Source organism: Drosophila erecta, unplaced genomic scaffold (assembly GCF_003286155.1).
Source record: "Drosophila erecta strain 14021-0224.00,06,07 unplaced genomic scaffold, DereRS2 tig00000055-arrow-pilon, whole genome shotgun sequence".
In the NCBI taxonomy this organism is placed as follows: Eukaryota; Metazoa; Arthropoda; class Insecta; order Diptera; family Drosophilidae; genus Drosophila; species Drosophila erecta.
Window position 1 is genome coordinate 15,085,386 of NW_020825200.1, and position 20,986 is coordinate 15,106,371.

General features: G+C 44.7%; 3 protein-coding genes across 3 annotated transcripts; all 3 read right to left on the reverse strand.

Moving 5' to 3' along the window:
- Nucleotides 1-3,316: 3,316 nt before the first annotated feature.
- Nucleotides 3,317-6,129, reverse strand: LOC6541799. Its single transcript, XM_001969909.3, has 2 exons — nt 4,556-6,129; nt 3,317-4,350 (listed from the first exon to the last, which is right to left on the reverse strand). The coding sequence occupies exons 1-2, from the start codon at nt 5,673-5,675 to the stop codon at nt 3,566-3,568; spliced, it is 1,905 nt and encodes a 634-aa protein (XP_001969945.1). The 5' UTR covers nt 5,676-6,129; the 3' UTR covers nt 3,317-3,565.
- A 1,526-nt stretch (nt 6,130-7,655) lies between these two features.
- On the reverse strand, nt 7,656-13,565 carry LOC6541724 (mucin-22). The gene is made up of 5 exons (XM_026978521.1): nt 13,449-13,565; nt 9,134-13,381; nt 8,529-9,068; nt 8,217-8,375; nt 7,656-8,163 (listed from the first exon to the last, which is right to left on the reverse strand). The coding sequence occupies exons 1-5, from the start codon at nt 13,563-13,565 to the stop codon at nt 7,777-7,779; spliced, it is 5,451 nt and encodes a 1,816-aa protein (XP_026834322.1). The 3' UTR covers nt 7,656-7,776.
- A 568-nt stretch (nt 13,566-14,133) lies between these two features.
- On the reverse strand, nt 14,134-16,166 carry LOC6541702 (lipase 3). Its single transcript, XM_026979281.1, has 5 exons — nt 16,062-16,166; nt 15,468-15,632; nt 14,868-15,407; nt 14,647-14,802; nt 14,134-14,592 (listed from the first exon to the last, which is right to left on the reverse strand). Exons 1-5 carry the CDS (start codon nt 16,143-16,145, stop codon nt 14,212-14,214), a joined length of 1,326 nt encoding a protein of 441 aa, XP_026835082.1. The 5' UTR covers nt 16,146-16,166; the 3' UTR covers nt 14,134-14,211.
- Nucleotides 16,167-20,986: the final 4,820 nt, after the last annotated feature.

A 20,986-nucleotide genomic window follows, 5' to 3' on the forward strand; every position in this document is an offset into this window, starting at 1 on the left:
TCTCTGTTCCTGTTTACATATCTTGCAATATTTCTGGGCAAAAATTCCGAAACAAAAACAATTTCCCAGCCAGCAGGTTTTTGGCGCCTCCTGATGTGAGTGAGTGTTTTGGTTTGAGTTGCCTCGATCGTTCGATTGACACACATCCCATCCCAAAAAATAGATGTGGGGATATACTTGTATAAGCTGGATGACTGCTCCATCTCGTGGGATTTGTTGGGGTTTGTTAATGTCGCCAGTTGTGGATTCTAGTCAACGTCCTCTTCAATTTTCTGTCGTTTGTTGCAGCTGACAAGGCAGAAATATGATGTCTAATGGCAAAATTTGCAACAAGCTTAGGCGCCGCTGCATTCGCCAAAACCATTTAAATATAATACATTTTAGCGAAAGTTTTGTTTAGCTGTTATTCAAAATGAATGTACCTGAATTTATATGCCGAACCTCAATAAAATTAAACAACTTTATCCCCATGTAAAGCTTAAGCTTCCAAAAGACCGGTATCATTTTCCATAGCGAAATAAATAAACTTTTGCAATCCAAAAAGGCCTATACCAAAAGCGCATTAGACACTTTGCATATTTGCCAGCTAAAGGATAAGTAGTCCAATTTTGATAAAAAACGAGCTCAAGCGCTGTTAATTAGCAGTCGTATATGTAATAGTGTTTCCCCAAGCAGGTTCTGGTTTTATAGGCCCCATAAACATTGCCCCCTTCTCCACACACTCACTTTTTGTGACACACAAAGTGCGCAAAACACGTAACAATTAAAAACATTAAAAGCATTTTATATAATACCGCAGAGACAGCCAAACAATAAGCACTTCACACGCTTTAAACCTTTTCGCTGATCCCCAACACACCCTTTGGGAAATCTGAGTCTAGTTTTGACACAGCTTCGACGGACCCGTAATAATAAGTGCCGCAGGCAAAAAGACTGAGAAATAAAAGACGTTTATTAGGCTTTGACAAGAAAACGATCACATAACATATGGCTAATAACCGAGATTTGCTGAAGACAATAAGACAAGCAGTTATGATACGAATTAGATATTATGTGATTGAACTTGGCGGCGTGCAAATACAGATCTTGTTTAGGATAGAAGATAACATGCATTATTTTACGTGATCTGAGTGTAATATTGTTTGAAATTAGCTGAATGAATATAAAGATATAGTAAATGAGACAATATGTCACCTCATATCAGGCAATATACGAGTACGATCAGGAAATGAAATGATCTCAAATAAAGATCATTCGTTAGATATAGCAACATAAATTTAAACATCAGTAGCTACATTTAAATTGTTTCACGTGTTTTTCAAAATGCAAATTTTCAGTGCAGCCTCAGCATTTTGTCCAAGAGAGCGTTAGCCGAAATTATGTTAATTGCACATATGCAAGCTGCATTTGTATCTGGACCTCTGTATCTGTATCTTTGCGGCGTAAAGGTGGCCGTATCTGTGTGCCATGCGAATGCAAATTAGACGCCAGAGTGGAGAGATTGCCCCCGAGAATGTGTTTTGGTTTCGGTGGGGCTTGGGGCTTGGTTTGCCACGCATAAATTTCCTCATGCCTGAGCGATTCAAGCGACCATTTTGCAAATGGCCCACGAGACGGGGTAATGTGGAAATGCGAATGTTTATGCTGAAATATGTTGAAAGGATATTTTATTGAGCGAGATCAAGTGGGCGGGGCAAATGAGTGAAGGGGCTCCGTTTGTTCAGCCACAAAGTTGCATAATTAATTTGTTTACACAGTTGTACACGAACTCAACGCAATTTTCCGGGGGCTGGAAAACAGCTAATAGGGATGTGGGCAAAAAACTGGTCAGTCCCAAAAATAGCACGGTAGAAATTCATATAAATTAATTTTGGCGCTCTTAAAGTACAGTTCAGTTGGAAACTGAAAAAACACAATTGTGAGGCATACATAAAACAAATTTGTACATACCTCAGCTCCTTTGTCATATTGCCATTTCATTTGAGGGGAAGCACTTAAAAATGAATTATTACGCCGCTCGAAAGTATCTGGTATCAGTTTCCCCACAAACATAATGCCAGACTGTCAGCGAGCCACATATGGATTGTACGTTTGGACAAGGGTTATATCATTAACTGCATCATCGATAAAAGTGTTCATATCCAGCGAATATTTATTTATTTTTGGTGCCATCCTTCGGTCTATTGCCTTTTTATTTTGTTGTTTTATTCAGTGTTTATTATGGGCGCTTTAATGCACATTTCCGGGCTGCAGTCGGATGAAGTGCAACAATGCCAGCCATGGCGTCAAATGTTTTACAGCCAGATAAGAAGTTTAATTTATGCGACAACATGTTTGAAGCTTCTGCCGTCTGCCGACACGAGCAGACACCAAATGGTATAAATACAGCAGTTAGCCATGTAGTCTGGCTTCAGGATGTGGCGGGCCTTGGCCACGCCCACAGTTCCCACAGTTCCCACGCCGCCTCCGGCTGCTATTGACCTTGCATGGCGGCAAACTTCGAACCCCAACAAAGTCACAGTCCGGCAAAAATTGGCCATAAATTTCGGGGCAAAGTCCCTGTTCCGTTTTTGTGGTTGCCAATGAGTGGGTTTTTTTTCCATGTTGGCGCTACTATTTATTTATTTAGCGCCATGTTTGTCTAGACTCTCGCTGACTGACACTCTCTCCGATATTTGTCAAGCGATAACTCCTTTTTATGGCCACCCATTGTCTGCAGGCTGGAACCACTGCCACTGCCACAGTGGCAGCCCATCGGATTTTATGCCACTTCCGTCTGGCTGAAACCAAAAACCAGCGGCCGGAGGAGCGTGCTTCTGCATAAGCAGGCTGGCAATTAAAAGCAAAGATTCCAGACATTTCTGCCACCGCAGAGCGAGTGGGTGTGAGGCGGTGGGTGGCCAGTGGATCGCAATCGCATCATTAATTAAGCCCATGCCCGGAAGTGTTGATAGTTCCTACCACCCCCGCGCTCCGGATCCAGATACATTTTCAGATGCAGATAGCTGGTTGCGGCAACATGTTGCTGGCCGCCATTTCGCCTGCAGCCCAGAAGTATGCAACGACTTGTGTGTGGGGAACTCATTAAAATGTTTGCGCTTGAGGATATTTCAAATGGCACAAGTACTGATTTCAGCCTCTAAACGTTTCTATTGCGGCGTTATTTAAATTTAATGTAAGGGATTATAAATATATACAATATAAAGAAAAACATTCACTTTTTGTTTGCTTATTTGAGAAGGGGAAAATGAAATCACGAAGATTTTTGGGCATATTTATTATACTACTAGAAAACATATAAAAATGGTAGATAGATCAAAAATAAATGGCAAATAACACACAGCGCAGCAGGAAGTTGGTTGGGCCATCGGGAACTCCAGACATCATACTATATATTTTATAAGTGTCCAAAGATCACGTACTGAAAACCTGCTCCCGGCAGCTTCCTCACTTTCCTCGTTGACCAGTACGGTTGCGGCTCCACTTTGCTTTTCATCGATATCTGCCACCCATTCACTGCGCCGAGGGCGCTGCCAGGTCACTCGCCAGGTCACTCGCCAGGTCACTAGCAGAAGACCGGTTGGCCAGGCAATCTGTGCATATTCCGGCGGTGCATGCGACCCTGCTCGTGCTGCTTCACCGACTTCAGGTGGTTCAGCGTGATGTTGCATGCCTCGCAGTAGAAGGCGGCACTGGGATCGTCCAGGGGAAGCGGAAGGGTGCCATGGAGCATCTGTAGACCCAAGGGCCTTATTGGGGCCAGCGATCCGTTGCCGTTTATCCGGTACATGTGCGTGCCATCGAACGGGACCAGACCCATGCCCATTTCCATGCCCCCGTCGGACGCACCCGCATAGGCGATATGCATCCGTCTGCGGTGACGTGCCCCCGCCAGGTGCATGGCCATCTGGGACTCCGAGGTGATGCTCACGTCGCACAGCTCGCACATGGGGTACTTGGCGTCCGTGCGCACCCAATTGCCCTCCCGATCGTAGAAGCCATCGCCGTATGGCCTGATCTTGTGGCGGGCCACCATTCGGTGGCGGCGTCCAAAGAAGTGCTGCTGCGCGTGCGACAACGAGGTCAGCTTCAGGTCGCACAACTTGCAGTAAAAGTCCGTTTGGCCGATGGTCCCGCCGAAGGCGTCCCCATCCTGTCCAGCAAGGTTTGCGTAGCCCTGGTGCACCAGCCACGAGCTGATCTTGCGCTCATGGGCACGCGACGAGTAGTGATCAATGGCATTCTGTCCCGACCGTATGACATACTGACACAATGCACAGTAGTTCCAGCGGAAGAGCGACTGCAGCTCCTGGGGATTCATTGGAGACAGATCCGACGCCAGCGCCAAGCCTAAGAGAGGAGATAGTTCTTATTCACTAGTGCTAAATGCGGATAATGCTAAATGATATGTATAAAAATAAATAAAGCACTTGACTATTCTAAAAAGAGATGGTATTTTTTAATATAAAACCTTTAGATATTTCAGTTAATTGGAAGAAAAAAAAGCAAGTAATAGATTTCATGCACATATGTAGCGGCCGCGGCTTTTCCTCACCTGGCTTCTGTGGTCTCACCAGTGTTTCCTGGCGTAAGTGATTGGCTCTAAGTCCGGATACTGCACCGTGTCCCTGTGCCTGTCCAAAATTTGGGTGCAGGACAATCCGCTGATCTGAGAAGGCCGCCGGCTGATCCCTGTGACCATTCTTAGGATTTCCAGACACATGGCTGCTGTAACCATTGTCGGATAGATCGCTCATATAGCCGCTGAGTCCGTTAATGGGAGACTCCACCTGGTGGCTTTGATTTTGGAAGAAGTAAGGCTGCTCCATTTTCACGATATTGGGAATATCCGGATTGGGATGGCAGCTGATGAATGGACGACGCAGCTGCTCATTGAGCACATACTCTCCATTGCTGTCCAAGCACAGTTCGGCGACGTGGCGAGGATTGGCCACAATTGGTTTCGAAGCCGCCTGATAACCATTGATAGGTCGTATTCCGTTGGCGACCGTAGACTCCTCTTTCTCGCCCAGGCAAAGCTGTGGAAAAAGGGTCTTGGGCAGGGTCTCACTTCCTGGCAGGCCCCTCGGTGAACCTTCTGACACCCAGATGTCCGAGTAGCTCAACGGACTGGATTCCTGGTGGTATAGACTGGCCATAAAGTGCGCTCTCATTACATCCGGTGATTGATCAGTCACAACGGGCTCGCTGAAGGTGGTGAAGTCCGTGGGGCTATTCTGCCCATTGATGACGTGTACGGAAGACTGCATCATCAGCATAGGAGGCGGACCCGAGTTGGAGTTCGGGGACCAGCCCATCTCCATGAGGGAGCGACCATGCATGGGACACGGAGGACGCTCTGGCTGAGGCAGCTTTAGGCCCAGAGCTTCCAGGGTTCCGGGGAGCACCAACTGCTGGAACCGCTTACCCTCCTCCTCCAGATCCTCGCTGGGCCAGCCCGTTGGCGGCACATGCACCTGGTAGCGGTACACGGTCTGCTCGTCCGTCCGGCGCAGCTCCACGAGCACGACCACATGACCGGATGGGCAGCGGGGCTGCGGTTGCGGCATGGCGGAGGCCACGCGCACAATGTTCATGGCGCACTGCTTGGCGATCTGCTCGTGGATGACGGGCAGACGCCGCTGCGGATGCAAGTTGAAGCGGTGGGACAACATGTCCTGCGGTATGGCGACTTCTGTATTGTGGATAGCTTACGCACTGGCTGATAGCTAATGGCTGATGGCTTTTTTTTGGGGACTTGGCTGGGAATGGTTGTGCACCTGGATTCTTAGTTAGCACATCTGGTCCTTTAATCGCCTCTTTGACTCTGGGATTTGCTCTGCTTTTTTTTAGTTCTTAGGCTCGTCGCTTTTCATAGAAAATAGAGAACTCTGGTCGTCGTTGAAATCTGAAGGGTTTTTGATACACTTGAGTCGCGCAAAATTCCTCGACCACTTTTTTTTTTGTGCTACTATCCTAATACGAAATGTTGGCAAAACATTTGAATTTGTTGGGAATCGGTGTTTAAAATATGTGTGAACGGTTCCACCAGTCGAAAGCTACATAACAAAACGCAAGTATTTTCCGGCCTTGTCTACGATTTAGATGGAATTGTCAGAGCCAGTCGGATTTTCACTTGTCATGCTACAGCGGTGCATCTTTCCTAATCCGTGTTGGAAAAGTTCTCTAGTGTTATAAGGTGATAGAGTTGCCATCATCGCAGGCACATCTACTAGGCTTCAACTCTAAAACCCAGGCAAACAAGGCAAATCAAGGAAAAATACCAAACTCTTCATAACTTATTCTACACAAAGAAGACAATCTGTCAAACCAAACCAAGCTTTCCCCTAAATTTCCATGCCGAATCCCTCAAGGACGCGACCTCCTTCGATTCGGGCACAATGGTTGTTCCCAAGAGTCCTCTTGACGCACACGCAAATTCCGGGAAATAAGTTGGCAGGGCTTTAAACATTCCCGGGAAAATCCACGCATGTGAAAATCCTCAGAGGCTGCAGCTGCCGACTCGAATATACATATGTGCCTGCCTGGGGACATTAAAATAATGTTTAGCGCGTGATTTGGTCGGCATATCCTTGGCATCAATTGTCAGCTCTCAGCCGAAGGGCAAGTTTATCGGGCGGGGCGGCGGCGCACCTGTGGGAAAGCTTCGGGAGCGGAATGACATCGAGCTCCCCGCTGCCAACATCAATAACACTAATGGGAAAAGGATAAAGATAAGCATTAAATAACACACGTTCGCCGGGCCTTTTGGGGCTTACAGATGGGAAAACCCCACCGAGAAGGGCCTACCGTGTGGGATGTAGTGCTGCCAACTGGAAATCGCTAGAAATAGCCAAACTGAGGTGTTGTCTAATCGTTCTGCAATACTTTTTTCATTGTAATATATTCGAAGAAAACAAAACCCATCAAATGTATAGCAATTCGTTTTAGTTATTTCCTTGTAACTGTAAGCACAGCTGCAAGCCAACAAAAGTATGAATTGCTGTTTCTATCGTAAATTTATTTCAGTAAAATATTTTGTTTTTAAATAAAATTCACTGAATAAATTTAGATAGCTATTTTCCAAAACGACTCCCTAACTAATAAAGGGATGTCAAATCAATCTGAGGTACACACAGCGAAAAAGGCGCTAGGTTGGCAGTGGTGACCCAAAATTTGTGGGTGGACTGTGCCTCGAGGGCCACGTACGTGGAACAGTTAAGCGACACGTTCCATCCAACGCCCCCGATGCCGCACACCCTCGGCCATCTTTTGTTTGCTCTGCGCATTTTTCACATTTCGCGTTTCCGCTTCCGCTTTTCGCCATTGTCGCTGTGACTCCGCCGAAAGAAATGTGTCACACACGTGAGCAATTTAAAGCCTTGGTACGGCTTCCTCTCGCCTCATTTCGATTGCAAACTTAATTTGAAAACTTGGCCTCGCGGCGTGTAAATATGCGTTCAGGATGCGAAATTTATGGCAGCGCTTGGGGCCAGGAATATGCAAATTTCCCTCACTGTTCGTAAGCATTGATTTCCCTGGCTTGAGTGAGTGATGCTGATGGAAAGCGCCTAGGGCTGATAGATTGAACGACATGTTCCCCAAAGGTGCCTATATTATCAGTGGTTACCCCGAGAATGGAATAAATTTCAAGATAAAATTGTACATATATGTAATAATTAGTAGCACCTATATTATAGTGAAGCTAGATTCCTATCGCAATTACTCGATTGATGAAACGAACCGACTCTTTCAAGCGGTAATGCCGTAATTGTCCTAGCCACTGAGATGGGCTGCCATGTGCCTCAGGACGTGACTATAGAGTAGAGGACGGACATCCTTGGAGATCGTGAAGTCGAAGTGGGAGAAGCCATCGAAACTGACTTTCCGGCTCTCGACTAGATTGGGCAGACGCTCCTGCAGCCGGATCACGTCCGAGGTGGATCCCAGCCAGTCGCCTCCGCCGTGATGGAGCACCACTTTGCTGATCGTCTGCGAAAGATTGTAGGCAGGTGGCTCGCTGGACTCGTAGCGAACGCGATTCAGGACGGCTCCATGATCGAATCGCTGGAAATTCAGGTCACCCTGCAGCTGTGCATAGTGGTAGATCTGTTTGGCAGAGGCGCCTTGGGACGCATGGGCAGCCACAATGGGAGTGAGGGTCTAAGGTGCATTGGAGATGTAATGAGATCGGAGAAAATAATCTAAAATCTCACCTCGTTGAAGCTCTTCCAATCGAATCCGCAGAGCACAAAGTCAAAGATGGCGCAGATGCGGCTGGCAAGCTCTGAGCCGGAGCAAATGTGCTGGCGGAACTGCTGGATAAGCCTCGTTTTCGCTGAGATCTCGTAGCCGCCCAGAAGATTCAGAAGCATCTATACAAATGGTCGGAACAAATATATCGCAATTAGATGTTTTTAACGCTTTGTCACGTTTTTTCTTCATGGCAGACTTATAACGAGAAATATATATTGATTAATTAGCAAAGAATGATAATGAAAAATTGCCAATCAAGGACTCCCACTCACCGAATACTTTCCCTTGAACATTCCGAGGAACTTTAGCACTGGACTGCGGTTTTCCCGCAGATAAACCGTTGGGGAAAGGGCTTGCATTAGATGCACCTTATGTGCATATTTGGGTCTTTCACTGCACATCACGAAGAATACAGTGGAGCCCTGCGAATGGCCAATGTATTGGATCTTCGGCTTATGGGTGCGAACCAGAATATGATCGATGGCAGCGGGTACATCAAACTTGCCGATCTCGTGGAAGGAGAAGTCCCAGTACTTTCGTGGTCGCAGTCGTCGATTAAAATTCTCGCGGGAGTATTTGTTGCCTCGGGTATTCAGCATCCAGACGTCGTAACCCTTCCGGTAAAGGATATATGCCAGTCCATCCTTGGGTCCAAGTTCCACCCATGAGGCAGAACTGGCCAATAGGCCATGGACCAGCAAAACTGGCACAGCACCAGGACGCGGAATACGATGCAAACAAAGCTTGTAGCCGTCTTCGGAGGTCACGTAATTGGTCTCAGATGGATAGCCGTATTTCTCAATGAGGTCAACCTATTATTTTTGTTAAAAGGGTAATCAATACGCATAGGAACAGAGTAATAGATGTTTCAACTCACAGTTGTCAGCCTAGAATTATCCAAAATTTCCGCATGCGTGAGGTAATTTGGTGGATTGTATACTTCGTATTCAGACGTAACCACATTGATTTTAGCATTTTTAAAACGATTTAGTCGATTGGCTTCAGCTAAATTTTCCTGATGTGGGAAAGGCCCATGAATGTGTATTAGCGACTCTGGTAAGGCCGTTCTGTCTATCTGTGACCTTGCCTGTAACTGCGATTGGGACTGTGATCCTAAAGACTGGGAATTAAGCTGTGACTGCGATTGGGACTGTGAACCAGAAGCTTGTGAATCTAACTGTGACTGCGATTGGGACTGTGAACCAGATAATTGTGAACCTAGCTGAGACTGGAATTGGGACTGTGATCCAGTTGAGTCGGAGCGTAACTGTGTCTGCAACTGGGACTGTGATCCAGATTGGGCGTCTGACTTTGAACCAAGCTGTGACTGCAACTGGGACTGTGATCCAGAAGATTGTGAGCCCAGCTGTGACTGAAATTGGGACTGTGATCCAGTTGAGTCGGAGCCTACCTGTGTCTGCAACTGGGACTGTGATCCTGATTGACCGCCTGACTTTGAATCAAGTTGTGACTGCAACTGGGACTGTGATCCTAAAGACTGGGAATTAAGCTGTGACTGCGATTGGGACTGTGAACTAGAAGCTTGTGAATCTAACTGTGACTGCGATTGGGACTGTGAACCAGATAATTGTGAACCTAGCTGAGACTGGAATTGGGACTGTGATCCAGTTGAGTCGGAGCGTAACTGTGTCTGCAACTGGGACTGTGATCCAGATTGGGCGTCTGACTTTGAACCAAGCTGTGACTGCAACTGGGACTGTGATCCAGATGATTGACCGCCTGACTTTAAATCAAGCTGTGACTGCAACTGGGACTGTGATCCAGAAGATTGTGAGCCCAGCTGTGACTGAAATTGGGACTGTGATCCAGTTGAGTCGGAGCCTAACTGTGACTGAAACTGGGACTGTGATCCAGATGATTGGGCGTCTGACTTTGAACCAAGCTGTGACTGCAACTGGGACTGTGATCCGGAAGATTGTGAATCTAACTGTGACTGCAACTGGGACTGTGATCCAGATGATTGACCATCTGACTTTGAATCAAGTTGTGACTGCAACTGGGACTGTGATCCAGAAGATTGTGAGCCCAGCTGTGACTGAAATTGGGACTGTGCTCCAGTTGAGTCGGAACCTAACTGTGACTGAAACTGGGACTGTGATCCAGATGATTGGGCGTCTGACTTTGAACCAAGCTGTGACTGCAGCTGGGACTGTGATCCAGAAGATTGTGAGTCCAGCTGTGACTGAAATTGGGACTGTGATCCAGTTGAGTCGGAGCCTAACTGTGTCTGCAACTGTGACTGTGATCCAGATGATTGACCGCCTGACTTTGAATCAAGCTGTGACTGCAGCTGGGACTGTGATCCAGAAGATTGTGAATCTAACTGTGACTGCAACTGGGACTGTGATCCAGAAGATTGTGAGTCCAGCTGTGACTGAAATTGGGACTGTGATCCGGTTGAGTCGGAGCCTAACTGTGTCTGCAACTGGGACTGTGATCCAGATGATTGACCGCCTGACTTTGAATCAAGCAGTGACTGCAACTGGGACTGTGATCCAGTAGATTGTGAGTCTAGCTGTGACTGCAGCTGGGACTGTGATCCAGAAGATTGTGAGTTCAGCTGTGACTGAAATTGGGACTGTGATCCAGTTGAGTCGGAGCCTAACTGTGTCTGCAACTGGGACTGTGATCCAGATGATTGACCGCCTGACTTTGAATCAAGCTGTGACTGCAGCTGGGACTGTGATCCAGAAGATTGTGAGTCCAGCTGTGTCTGAAACTGGGACTGTGATCCAGATAATTGGGCGTCTGACTTTGAACCAAGCAGTGACTGCAACTGGGATTGCGATCCAGAAGATTGTGAATCTAACTGTGACTGCAACTGGGACTGGGATCCAGAAGATTGTGAGTCCAGCTGTGACTGAAATTGGGACTGTGATCCAATTGAGTCAGAGCCTAACTGTGACTGAAACTGTGACTGTGATCCAGATGATTGGGCGTCTGACTTTGAACCAAGCAGTGACTGCAACTGGGATTGCGATCCAGAAGATTGTGAATCTAACTGTGACTGCAACTGGGACTGTGATCCAGAAGATTGTGAGTCCAGCTGTGACTGAAATTGGGACTGTGATCCGGTTGAGTCGGAGCCTAACTGTGTCTGCAACTGGGACTGTGATCCAGATGATTGACCGCCTGACTTTGAATCAAGCAGTGACTGCAACTGGGATTGCGATCCAAAAGATTGTGAATCTAACTGTGACTGCAACTGGGACTGTGATCCAGAAGATTGTGAGTCCAGCTGGGACTGAAATTGGGACTGTGATCCAATTGAGTCAGAGCCTAACTGTGACTGAAACTGTGACTGTGATCCAGATGATTGACCGTCTGAATTTGAATCAAACTGTGACTGCAACTGGGATTGCGATCCAGAAGATTGTGAATCTAACTGTGACTGCAACTGGGACTGGGATCCAGAAGATTGTGAGTCCAGCTGTGACTGAAATTGGGACTGTGATCCGGTTGAGTCGGAGTCTAACTGTGTCTGCAACTGGGACTGTGATCCAGATGATTGACCATCTGACTTTGAATCAAGTTGTGACTGCAACTGGGACTGTGATCCAGTTAAGTCGGAGCCTAACTGTGTCTGCAACTGGGACTGTGATCCAGAAGATTGTGAGTCCAGCTGTGACTGAAATTGGGACTGTGATCCAATTGAGTCAGAGCCTAACTGTGACTGTGATCCAGATGATTGGGCGTCTGACTTTGAACCAAGCAGTGACTGCAACTGGGATTGCGATCCAAAAGATTGTGAATCTAACTGTGACTGCAACTGGGACTGTGATCCAGAAGATTGTGAGTCCAGCTGTGACTGAAATTGGGACTGTGATCCAATTGAGTCAGAGCCTAACTGTGACTGAAACTGTGACTGTGATCCAGATGATTGACCGTCTGACTTTGAATCAAGCTGTGACTGCAACTGGGATTGCGATCCAGAAGATTGTGAATCTAACTGTGACTGCAACTGGGACTGTGATCCAGAAGATTGTGAGTCCAGCTGTGACTGAAATTGGGACTGTGATCCGGTTGAGTCGGAGCCTAACTGTGTCTGCAACTGGGACTGTGATCCAGATGATTGACCGCCTGACTTTGAATCAAGCTGTGACTGCAACTGGGACTGTGATCCAGAAGATTGCGAATTTTGCTGGGACTGTAATTGTTTTCCTGAGGAGAGTGATGTAATTTGGGACTGTATTTGGGAAGGTGATCCTAATGGAAATGGGTTCTCAACGGCTGGGATTTCTGGTCTTAGTTGGAGATCAGTAGGTAAATTAAAAGGATTTCGTTGCTTTAGTTCCATTATCTGTCTCTCCAATTGGTCAACTTTACGATCCCTATCTTTTTTATATTGGATCCATTTAAGTAATTGATCAGTGTGAAAGCTGGGGTTCGATTTTATCTGTTTCGGTGAATTCCATATATAAACATTGGGTCTTGGATCTAGTTGAGGATTAATTATCAGTAAACGTGGGTCTAATTCCTGAGGTTGAGGAAGTATGATAAATGGATTCCGGCGTCTGCTGGTTGACCAATTCGGAATTATCACCTTACGATGATTTGGGTTCTGCTGAACTGGCCAATTCTGAGTTGGAAATAGCACATACTGAGGTTGCGGCTGTGGTAGCGAATCAAAGATATAAATTGGTTGCTTTGATACTGGCGGAATTGAGTGACCAACATCGAACTTCTGGATTTCAGCCTGTTGTTGGTCCTGTAATTGCGACTGTGACTGACGATTAGACTCTAACTGTGATTGTATCTGTGGTTGCAACTGGGACAGTAACTGTGACTGGTACTGGGACTGTTTCTGTGCCGGCGTCTGTTCCTGTGTCTGCGACTGTTCCTGTGACTGTAACTGCTTCTGAATTAAGTTGTGTGATACTTTGTCTGAATCCGGTATTAGCAGAAGCTGAGGCTTTTGTAAGATCTCTGGGACCAGAGGCCGAGCAATCGCTTCCTCCGAAAGACGTTTAATGCCATTAAATGGTTGACCTCTACTTAGAGTAGCATCAGATGGCAGTATCTGTGACTCCAGCTGCGATTGCGATTGCGATTGAGATTGCGACTGTGCAAAATTATCCAGATTTTGAGCGTTTACTCCAATTTCCTTATATTAAAACACCGGATTATGCAGATGCTTCAAGTGAATTTCAACTGTTTCAACTAGTGCTTACCAATCCCTGTAGTTTTAACAAAGGATTCGCATATGGCCCCCATAGCTGAGAGTTGCCTGGTTCCACATTACCTAGTAAAAAGAAAGCACAGACCGAAAGACCTAATATGATAGTCATTCCGTTTCTCAACTTACATTGCATAGCGAAGGAATCGAACGTTTATATAGGTTAAAAGATACAAGACCTTGAAATTAAAATATCCATGCTTGGAGTGGAAAACTAAATTAACATACCGATGTTGCATCACTAAAAACAATTTAACAAAGGTTGCCAGCCGGATAACCTTGAAAAAGTCTTTATAGGAGTGTTAATAAAATTCTTGGCTCCTGGCGTTAAATATATCCACAAGACATCATTTCGTAGTATAGATATGAGTAACTACTTAAGCCTTTTTGGTCAATAGTATTTTCAGAATTGATGGCTTGCACATACGGAAATTTCTGCAGTGAAATGTACTTAACGCCGTATTATATTAGTTTAGTTAGTTTATAGTTTCCCAAACTGTTAAGAAATATTATATGATCAAGACAAGTATTTTTTCCTTCTCCCCAGAATTCTTATTCCTGAAATTATTCGCTAAAATGGATATACATATTTTTAAATAGCACAGCTTTTAATTTAGTTATTTATTTTTGCAATATAAGGTACATTCGATGGCGAGCCATCAAATAAAGACAATTTGATATCTGTGCCAAGAAAATCGAATAACTGCTTTGCTAATATATCATTTGTAAAGTAAAAGTACACTTAGTTTTCTAAGCAATTAACGATATGAACCGCACAGATCGATTACGCGATCGTACACCAAGGGTCGAACGTGCTTCGAGATCGTGAAGTCGAAGTGAGAGAATCCATTGAAGCCAATGTTCCTGTTTTCTATGCAGTTGGGCAGGTTCTGCTCGAGCCGAAGGACATCCGATTCGGATCCCAACCAGTCGCCATCTCCGCGGTAAAGTGCCACCTTGGAGAGTGCCAGGGATAGGTTGTAAATTGGGGGGAAGATGGAATTGTAGCGTAGCTTATTCAGTATAAGGCCGTAATCGTATTTTTGGAAAACAGAATTGCCCTGCATCTGGGCGAGATGATAGAGCTGCTTGGCGGAGCTTCCCTGCGAAGCGTGTCCTTGCAAAATGGGGAATAGTGTCTACAGAAGAGTAACATTAACCCATGAAATCCAAATCAGTTATAAATTGCCCACCATATTGATACTGTTGAAGTTAACTCCGCAAACCACAAATTCAAAGATGGCGCAAATGCCACTGTACAACATTTTGTTGCAGATGTGGTGACGGAACATGTCAACAATCTTGTTTCTTGCGGAGATCTTGTGGCCGCCTAGCATATTCAACAACATCTATAGAAGAAAATGAAGAACATTAAATATACATATATAATATTCTTGGAATTTCCTGCACTCACTGTGAAGCCACCTCTAAATAATTTCAAGAACTGGAGTACTGGACTGCGTTGTTTTTCCATATAAACTGATGGCGAGAGGGACTGCATCAGTGAGATCTTGGTGGCATACTCTGGCCTTTCGCTGCACATCACAAAGAAGGCCGTGGATCCTTGCGAGTGACCAATGTACTGGATGCTCGGCATTTTGGTCTGCAGCAGAATCAAGTCGATGGCTGCGGGTAGATCGTACTGCCCGATCTCGTGGAAGGAGAAGTCCCAGAAGGCCTTGTCGCTCTCGCGTCCGGCCAGGTGCTCCTCGGAATAGATGTTACCTCTAGTGTTCAACATCCAGACGTCGTAGCCGTTTTGAGACAGGATGTAGGCTAGGCCCTGAGATGGCCCGAACTGCACCCAACTGTCCGAGCTGGACATCAGGCCATGGACCAATAGGACGGGTGTGGCCCCAGACTTCGGAATTCGATGTAGGCAGAGTTTGTAGCCGTCGGTAGTGAATGCGTAATGGGTCTCTACTTGATGTCCATATTTTGAGATCAAGTTCGGCTGTCAAACGATAGAAAAATATATAGAAACCTTCATTCCACTTGCTGTGGAATGGCTCACCGCGTCCAACTTGGCGTCAATCCCGATGTCCTCTTCCGCAATGTATTGTGGGTATCTAGGTTGCTGGCACTTTGAACATGTCCTCATTTGATGAGGATATGAGGGGTAACTGGGATTCTGCGGTAAAACTTGGACATTACTTGGTAATTGTGATTGCCATTGACTCTGAAATTAGAATTACGCGTGATTGAGCATGCGATTATAGTTAATAGGTGATTGAGCTGGTCCTAAATTAAAATAAATAAATACATTTTGTGATTGTGATTGAGTATAACCGTGTGGTGAAGCATGGGTGTGAGTTAGTAGTTGTACTAACGATTTAACTATTAGAACTGAGTGGCGTATTGTAGCGGTTCAATTTGAGATTGAACTTTTCTCCTATTTAAACTTGGTTATAATTGATTTGGCATTTTATTCGCCACCTTCGATGGGATTTAGGTATAAAGTCCTGATATGTGGAAGGTTCCGGAGATTAGGACTTATAAGGCTGCTTATCTTACTGTGCGGATCGTGAGGGGATCTGTGATTGCGCAAAAATATCTATATTCTTACCATCTTTTGACACCCTTAAGTGAATTGCATTCTTGTGTTTACCTGAAACTGCCGTTGAGTCTTGCTGGGTAAGACATTACCGAGTAAAATGATTGCACAGATCGCCAATTTAAATGCGATCGCCATTCCGTTACTTTCTTCTTTACTCCCAATGGAATGAAATGAAATCGAAGTCTTTTATAGGATAATTTATAAACTACCTTGAAATTCAAATGTTCACGCCTGGAGTGAATAACTAGATTAACAATAATTCTTAAATTCGTAAATCCTGTAGATAAATAAATTGAATGTTTTCCAGCATCAAGATGGAAAGATTTCGTAAGATAAGGGGCTTGAGTTACAGATCGAACATTATTAGTCGTAAGGATATATTATAATAGATATAAACGATATAATGCTGTAGTCGAGTTCCTCGACTATCAGATAGCCGTTACTCAGATAGTGCAAGTGCCAGCGAGAAATTTAAACATTTTCTGGAATATCGGCAGAAATTAAGGAACAAATAATAAAATGAAAAAAAAAATTAGATATTTTTTAGAAGTGCGAACGTGGAAAAAAGTTTTTTGCAAATCTATAGAAATTTACAAGATATAAAAAAACAAGATATATTATATAAAAAAGTGAAAAATAACAACATTTTTCAAAAGTGTGGGCGTGCCAGTTTTGGACGGTTTTTGGGCATAGGAGTGGGCGTGGCAGCAAACTTGCGCTGTGTCTATGTCTCTGGATCCGCATTAACATTCTAGCTTTGGTAGTTCCTGGAATCGACGCGTTCATACGGACAGACAGACGAACATGGCCAGTTCGACTCGGCTAATGATCCTGATCATGATCCTAATGATCCTGATCAAGAATATATATACTTTATATGGTCGGAAACGCTTCCTTCTGGCTGTTCCATACTTTTCAACGAATCCAGTATACCCTTTTACTCTACGAGTAACGGGTATAAAAATGTATCGTAAGGATTCAGAATTTATGATTAATTTGCGACACAAAAAATTAAACGGGTCTAATATAAAAACGAACACATCACTTTAAACACCGATCCCTTTTATTTTTCTTACTTTATTCATTTCCATTCATCGATTGCCACAAGAAAAAGCTTGTAATTGCCGCGAAAATCGTAAAATATCTTTAGAAATTATAAATTATATTTATTGGCGAGCCCTTAAATAAAGACAATTTTATATCTGTGTCTGCGTACCTCCTATGGGGAGCCTTGATTGAACTTGCGTTTGACCTTGTGATTGTAATCGCCCTGACCTTTGGAATTGGAGTTTTTCTTGATTAAGCCTCTCATTGAGAACTTGTGAATTTGATGGGGTCTGTGATTGGGCTGCCCCTTGCGATTGTGATTGAGCTTGTTCTTCGACTTGCTCATGGGCTTGGGTTAGAGATCGTACAAGCGCTTCAGCTGTTTGAGTTTGGGCTTGTTGTTGTGCTTGAGAAAGTGGTAGGCCAGAAGCTTGACTCTGTGATTGAAGTTGCTCTTGTATTTCGGTTTGGGCTTGATGTAGTGATTGGTCCAAAGCGCTATCTTGCGCTCGATCCACTGCTTGAAGTTGATCTTGAGATTGCCACTGAAGTTCACCATTCGCTTGACCCGAAGCTTGATTAGGCGTTTGGTCTTGTGATTGGTATTGCGTCTGCGATTGTTCCAAAGCGGCATCTTGAACTTGATCCTCGGATTGAAGCTGTGGTTGTTGTGGTGATTGAAGAAGTGCATTTCGTTGTGCTTGACGCTGAGATTGATATTGAATACGCGCTTCTTCCAGAGCCTGATCGAGAACTTGAGCTTGCGTTTTAGCTTGAGCCTGTGATTGAGCGTCACTCTGTGACAGAACTTGATTTTGTATTTCATCTTGGGCTTGATGAAGTGATTGATCTACGGGGTCTTCTTTTGCTTGATCCTCTGCCTCAAGTAATGACTGTGATTGAGATTGGGATTGATATTGAATACGCGCTTCTTCCAGAGCCTGATCGATAACTTGAGCTTGCGTTTTAGCTTGAGCCTGTGATTGAGCGTCACTCTGTGATAGAACTTGATTTTGTATTTCATCTTGGGCTTGATGAAGTGATTGATCTACCGGGTCTTCTTTTGCTTGATCCCCTGCCTGAAGTAATGATGGCTGTGTTGATGGAGGCATTGCTAATTCTTGTGATTGAGATTGGGATTGATATTGAGTATGCGCTTCTTCCAGAGCCTGATCGAGAACTTGAGCTTGTGTTTTTGCTTGAGGCAGTGATTGAGAGTCACCCAGTGACAGAAGTTGGTTTTGTATTTCATCTTGGGCTTGATGAAGTGATTGATCTACGGGGTCTTCTTTTGCTTGATCCTCTGCCTCAAGTAATGACTGTGATTGAGATTGGAATTGATGTTGAGTATGCGCTTCTTCCAGAGCCTGATCGAGAACTTGAGCTTGCGTTTTTGCTTGAGCCTGTGATTGAGCGTCACTCTGTGACAGAACTTGATTTTGTATTTCATCTTGGGCTTGATGAAGTGATTGATCTACGGGGTCTTCTTTTGCTTGATCCTCTGCCTCAAGTAATGACTGTGATTGAGATTGGGATTGATATTGAGTATGCGCTTCTTCCAGAGCCTGATCGAGAACTTGAGCTTGCGTTTTTGCTTGAGCCTGTGATTGAGTCTCACTCTGTGACAGAACTTGATTTTGTATTTCATCATGGGCTTGATGAAGTGATTGATCTACCGGGTCTTCTTTTGCTTGATCCCCTGCCTGAAGTAATGATGGCTGTGTTGATGGAGGCATTGCTAATTCTTGTGATTGAGATTGGGATTGATATTGAGTATGCGCTTCTTCCAGAGCCTGATCGAGAACTTGAGCTTGTGTTTTTGCTTGAGGCAGTGATTGAGAGTCACCCAGTGACAGAAGTTGGTTTTGTATTTCATCTTGGGCTTGATGAAGTGATTGATCTACGGGGTCTTCTTTTGCTTTATCCTCTGCCTCAAGTAATGATGGCTGTGTTGATGGAGGCATTGCTAATTCTTGTGATTGAGATTGGGATTGATATTGAGTATGCGCTTCTTCCAGAGCCTGATCGAGAACTTGAGCTTGTGTTTTTGCTTGAGGCAGTGATTGAGAGTCACCCAGTGACAGAAGTTGGTTTCGTATTTTAAGTTGGGCTTGATGAAGTGATTGATCTACGGGGTCTTTGTTTTCTTCATACTCTGCTTTAAGTAATGATTGCAGGGAAAATCCTTGATCCTGGGCCTGCGATTGAACTTGCGATTGTGCTTGACCTTGTGACTGTGCTTGATCCTGCAATTGAATTTGTGACTGTGCCTCATCTTGGACTTGATGCTCTGCTATGCTTTCCGATTTCTCTGACGATTGAGCCAGCCTGTTTTGATCTTGAAGGTCTGCCCATTCTCGATTAATAGCATCAGCTTGTGATTGAGCTTGAACCTGCAGTTGGGATTGCCCTTGTATTTTACCTTGGGTCGACCGTTTAAGTGATTGTTTAAGCTGGAACTGTTGCTGTGATTGAGCCAATCCTTGTCCTTCCCGCTTAAGCTGCGTTTGGAACTTACTAGCTTGATTTGCGGATTGGAATTGTTGCTGTGATTGATCCAGTCCTTGACCTTGAGCCTGCATTTGGGATTGCTTTTGGAATTGAAGCATCGTTTGTGCCAGCGCTGGCTTAAACGATTGGGCATGAGATTGAGTTTGAGACTGTGATTGACTGAGCGATTGATCTATAGCATTTCTGAGAAGTTTCATATAAAACTCCCGCATTTCTGTTATAGATGTTTGCGAACTCCGTATCTTTCGTATTTGGGAAGTGGTGAAGTTTCGGAAAAGCTGTTTAAGTGTAATACCCCGATTGTATAGTTGCTTTGTATCACGATCTAACACCAAATATTTCACGTCGCCAATAGACTTTTGGTCTGGCTTATCTATGTCGGCAATGAGTTGAATGACGGGAACTGTGATCATATCCATTGACATCCTCACATCTGAGCTATCTTTTACAACAGATCGCCCATCTCCCGTTGATGCTGGGCGGCCATAGACACTCAATAAACTGTCTAGCGCAGGAAGTAATGGAGCGCCTATCAGAGTGCTTAATTGATTGTTTATATCAATAATTCCCTCGCTGGGATTCACTTGAAATATCGCAAAGAGTGCGACGAATGCGTAAGGGAACCCAACCTGCATTCTGAAGCTACTTTGAGCAGCGAATCGGACAAGAACCTTTTATAGGCTCGCAGATAAAATGCCATGAAATTGATAACACATGGATTAAAGCGATTTTAAATGGATTATCTCTCGATGTTACATCACAAATGGCAATTGAGTTGGGACAGCAGGAAATGCAGGTTTCTTGAAACCCTTTTTAGTTGAATATCCAGGAAAATGTGATTTTTATCTTACTCAGAACTTAGAGTAACTTCCCTATTACGAGCAATACCTTTCACAAGAATTAACTGAAGTTTGGGGCTTGCTGCTTTAATTCGCCTGCTTAGCCATTTAAATCGAACTTATAAGACTAGTTAAGCCAAGTAAAGGAATTTTAATGTTTGCGTATTCTGATTAATAACAATCTAAAATCATTAAAAAGTAAATCAGTGACTTAGAGAAAAGCCATAGAGAATTTAAGGCGCTTTTGTTTAAGGAAAGTTTCTGAACTTTTGCCAATCTAATTGCACAAGTGCACGAGGCGCAACCGTTATTATCCTTGGTCCTTGTTTCGTCCTTGTTCCGGTGGCGTTGGCAAATTCACGCCACTCGCTTGTTTGCGCAAATTTGATTATCAAAATACCCAAGCAGAGTGCAGCCGCGGTCGGAAAAGTCGGGAAGAAGTCGCGAAAGGAAGAAGGATAATGCCATGTCGCCGCATTAGCGCCTCTGATGGGTTGGGGTGGGCGTGGGCGTGGTCGTCGTGCCGTGAAACAAGCTGGAAATCGAGTTTGCCTAGTGTCCTTGCGCCCTTTAATGCCA